This window comes from Chaetura pelagica, unplaced genomic scaffold, assembly GCF_000747805.2.
Source record: "Chaetura pelagica isolate M959 unplaced genomic scaffold, ChaPel_1.0 C11685324, whole genome shotgun sequence".
NCBI classification, from domain to species: domain Eukaryota; kingdom Metazoa; phylum Chordata; class Aves; order Apodiformes; family Apodidae; genus Chaetura; species Chaetura pelagica.
Window position 1 is genome coordinate 1 of NW_009970415.1, and position 3,455 is coordinate 3,455.

Consider the following 3,455-nt stretch of genomic DNA (forward strand, 5'->3'; position numbering starts at 1 on the left):
TGGTTATTTGAAACCCTGGGTGTGTGTTTTGCACGTGTAAGGAGTAACTGTTGCTCCAACTCCTCTGGTTACTGTAGCTGGAGCCGGGATGGCCACAAACTGGTCAGTGCGTCCACAGACAACATCGTGTCCCAGTGGGACGTGCTCTCCGGAGACTGCGACCAGAGGTTCAGATTCCCTTCACCCATCCTGAAAGTCCAGTATCACCCTCGAGACCAGTAAGTCCTGGGAAAAGAGGGTTGAATACTCTTGTTTTCATAGAACTAGTGATTATTGAAATGGTGCAATTTGTGTTTATTTTAATAAACCTAGTCAGTGCTACCAGTGCATCTTCCTTGTTGTGATTGGAACCCTAACTGGGTTTGTTATGGTTTGCTTTATTATGGAAACATCAGAAAGGGAGGAGAGTAAACAGGAGAAGGGTTCTTGGGAATGTGTCTTGGGAACCTCTTGTTTGCAAGTTACTGCATAAACTTGGAGAAGTTTCCAGAGGAAGAAAGTGGATGAAACAGACACCAGCTCAGTGTCATGTTGTCATTGAAGGAACAAAGACAAGATAATCAAAATACAGAGGTATCCTGGGTCTCTTGATATAGGTTGACCTTTTTTTTTCCCCTCTGCTTTTAAATCTGGGCACTTCAGAGAAAAAATAGAACCCAAAACCTCTGAATTGTTCTTTTTCTTTGTTGCAGAAACAGAGTTTTGGTCTGTCCCATGAAGTCGGCGCCGGTGATGCTGACGCTGTCAGACTCCAAACATGTTGTCCTGCCTGTGGATGATGATTCTGACCTCAATGTTGTGGCCTCTTTTGACAGGCGAGGGGAATACATTTATACAGGCAATGCTAAGGGGAAGGTGAGATGTTAGCAGGCAACACTGGCTGTGAACTTCCTGCTTTTCCCAAGTTGCTTAAGGTTTTTGAGTTGTGTTCTTTGTTTCGATGTACAAATAAGGTGTCCTGAATAGTTGATATCCTGCTGATAAGATCTTCTGAACAGAGCATCACACTTTATCTTTGAAGATCTCTAGATTACAGTCTTTGTCTCAGTTAGGTCTTTGTCTTGCTGTTGACTTTGACCATAGTTGTTGAATCCTTTTCCAGCATAAATAAACCAATTACTATGTCACAGAAACTGCAGTTGCAGAATCTCAGCTATTCCTGTGTATGTTGCTGAGGCTCCTCTTGCCAGGGTTAGCAGCTAATGTGCAAGGTACCAGAAGGAGAATGAGATACAATGAAGACACTGATTGCCTCCTGTTTCCTTCATCTTCAGATCTTGGTCTTAAAAACAGACACTCAGGATCTTGTTGCTTCCTTCAGAGTCACAACTGGAACCAGCAACACCACAGCTATTAAATCGATTGAATTTGCTCGGAAAGGAAGGTGAGTTACTTCACTGATCAGCTGGTATCTTTAAAGGTGAATTGCAAGCTATAGGATAGTCTTAACCTCCCCCCAGTTGTTTCATGGAACATATTCTGATTCTTTTTTATTTTAGCCTTTTAACCCAACACATGTTTTGTGCCCTTCCTCCTGCAGCTGCTTTTTAATAAACACAGCTGACCGGATCATCAGGGTGTACGACGGCCGTGAAATCCTCACCTGTGGACGAGATGGGGAACCTGAGCCCATGCAGAAGCTGCAGGACTTGGTGAACAGGTAGGAGACAGCAGAATGGCTGCTTAGCCTGCTATGAACCAGTGAGGTTTGTGTGCTCAGCAAAGGAGGCTCTGGAGGAAAGGGTGGCTTGTTATCTTATTCAGGGTAATGGACAGCTAATTTAATTTGAAACCTATCTGCCAGAATTCAAGTTTAAGTATTTGTGGGTGAAGAACGAGCCAACTCCAGAGTCCTCCATCCTCCCTGTGATGTTGCTGTTGAACTTGTGACACTGTCTTTGAACCCAGGACCCCGTGGAAGAAGTGCTGTTTCTCTGGTGATGGTGAATACATAGTGGCAGGTTCAGCACGACAACACGCCCTGTACATCTGGGAGAAGAGTATTGGAAACCTAGTGAAAATCCTCCACGGGACCAGAGGAGAGCTGCTCTTGGATGTAGCAGTAAGAAAACTGTCTGCTCTTACTATGTTTCTTGTTATTTTGGAAAACTAAGCTTCATTTCATTAACCAATTAAGCTCCTCCTCTTTTCTCTTCCTTGTAAATCCAGTGGCATCCTGTCCGACCCATCATAGCTTCCATTTCCAGTGGTGTTGTGTCCATCTGGGCTCAGAATCAAGTGGTAAGTGGTGTAGATTTTTTCCTTAAGAGGATTCCTTGGGAGTTTCCATCCTAGTAGACTGAATGTTGAAATCCATGATTAAATTCCCATCCAACAAGCTTTTTAGGCCCACCTGCCTAACCTGACCTGTGTTTGCCATCTGGTTGAATGTGAGGAGGGGACTAGTGCTGCAGTTGCTGAACTGGTTAAGCTTTGCATTAAATCTTAAATATAATCACAAGGACATTTAATTGTCCTTCATAATAAATAAATGTCTTTAACAACAAAAAAATAAATGTGGGAATGGTGTCCTGAATGTGTCTTTCAAGTGCAGGAAATCTGAATGAGCCCCAACTAAGTGGCTAAACATGAATGTGCAGCTTTAGTTTTAGGTGTCATTATTACATATGTTGCAATATTTAAGGAATATTGTGTCATATTTTCAGTAGGACCTAATTCCTGAAGTTCCTAATTTGCCAGGTGACTGTGGAGCCCCCAGTGAGGCTTGTTTTTTGTGATCTTGTACATGGCTTGGGGGTTTTGATGCAGAATGAGGTGGTGATCGCAGGAGTCCTCACTGTGGCATGAGGTAAAAATCCCTTTGAATTTGTGGTTTAGGAAAACTGGAGTGCCTTTGCACCTGACTTCAAAGAGCTGGATGAAAATGTAGAATATGAAGAGAGAGAGTCAGAGTTTGACATTGAAGATGAAGATAAGAGTGAGCCAGAACAGACAGGTACTGCAGAAAGAGCTGCTGTGCAGCAAATGGTTTGTAATCTCTGACTGTGCAACTGTAGTAAGAATTAAAACTGGTAGTCACAGTAAAAATAAAACTGGTGGTCACAGCAGTACACATGGGTGTTAAATAACAAATCAGGAGTAGATAAATTAAGATGTATGAACTAAACAGGGTGTGATTCCTGCAATAGAAGTGCAACGTTTTTTATTTTTATTTTTTTAGGAAAGCCTCCCCTCTCCACTATGTACTTAAGCAGTAAAAAATACCCCTGGATCACAGCCCCTCAACAGCAGCAGTGCTGAGTCTCAGTCAGTAGCAGCACAACCTGCCACTTGGTGGTGCCAAAAAATTGTGCTATGAAAGGCTTGTGGGAGTTAAGCACGAAAATAAATCTCATCTGATTTAGAATTAGTTGAGTGAAAACAACAAAACATCTAGAATATTTAAAATAATTTATCCAGCTTCATTACTGGTGGTTTGTAACAATAGGTCTGTA

The 3,455-nt window shown here is 42.4% G+C and overlaps 1 protein-coding gene across 1 annotated transcript; it reads left to right on the forward strand.

The window, feature by feature from the left end:
- Positions 1–81: 81 nt before the first annotated feature.
- LOC104384750 (retinoblastoma-binding protein 5-like) lies at positions 82–2,956 on the forward strand (the record flags this gene model as incomplete). The annotated part of the gene is made up of 7 exons (XM_010005965.1): positions 82–218; positions 693–855; positions 1,275–1,384; positions 1,541–1,660; positions 1,909–2,062; positions 2,170–2,241; positions 2,839–2,956. Coding segments are annotated over exons 2-7 (715 nt in total), but the record flags the coding sequence as incomplete, so codon positions are not given.
- Between the last annotated feature and the right edge of the window lie 499 nt (positions 2,957–3,455).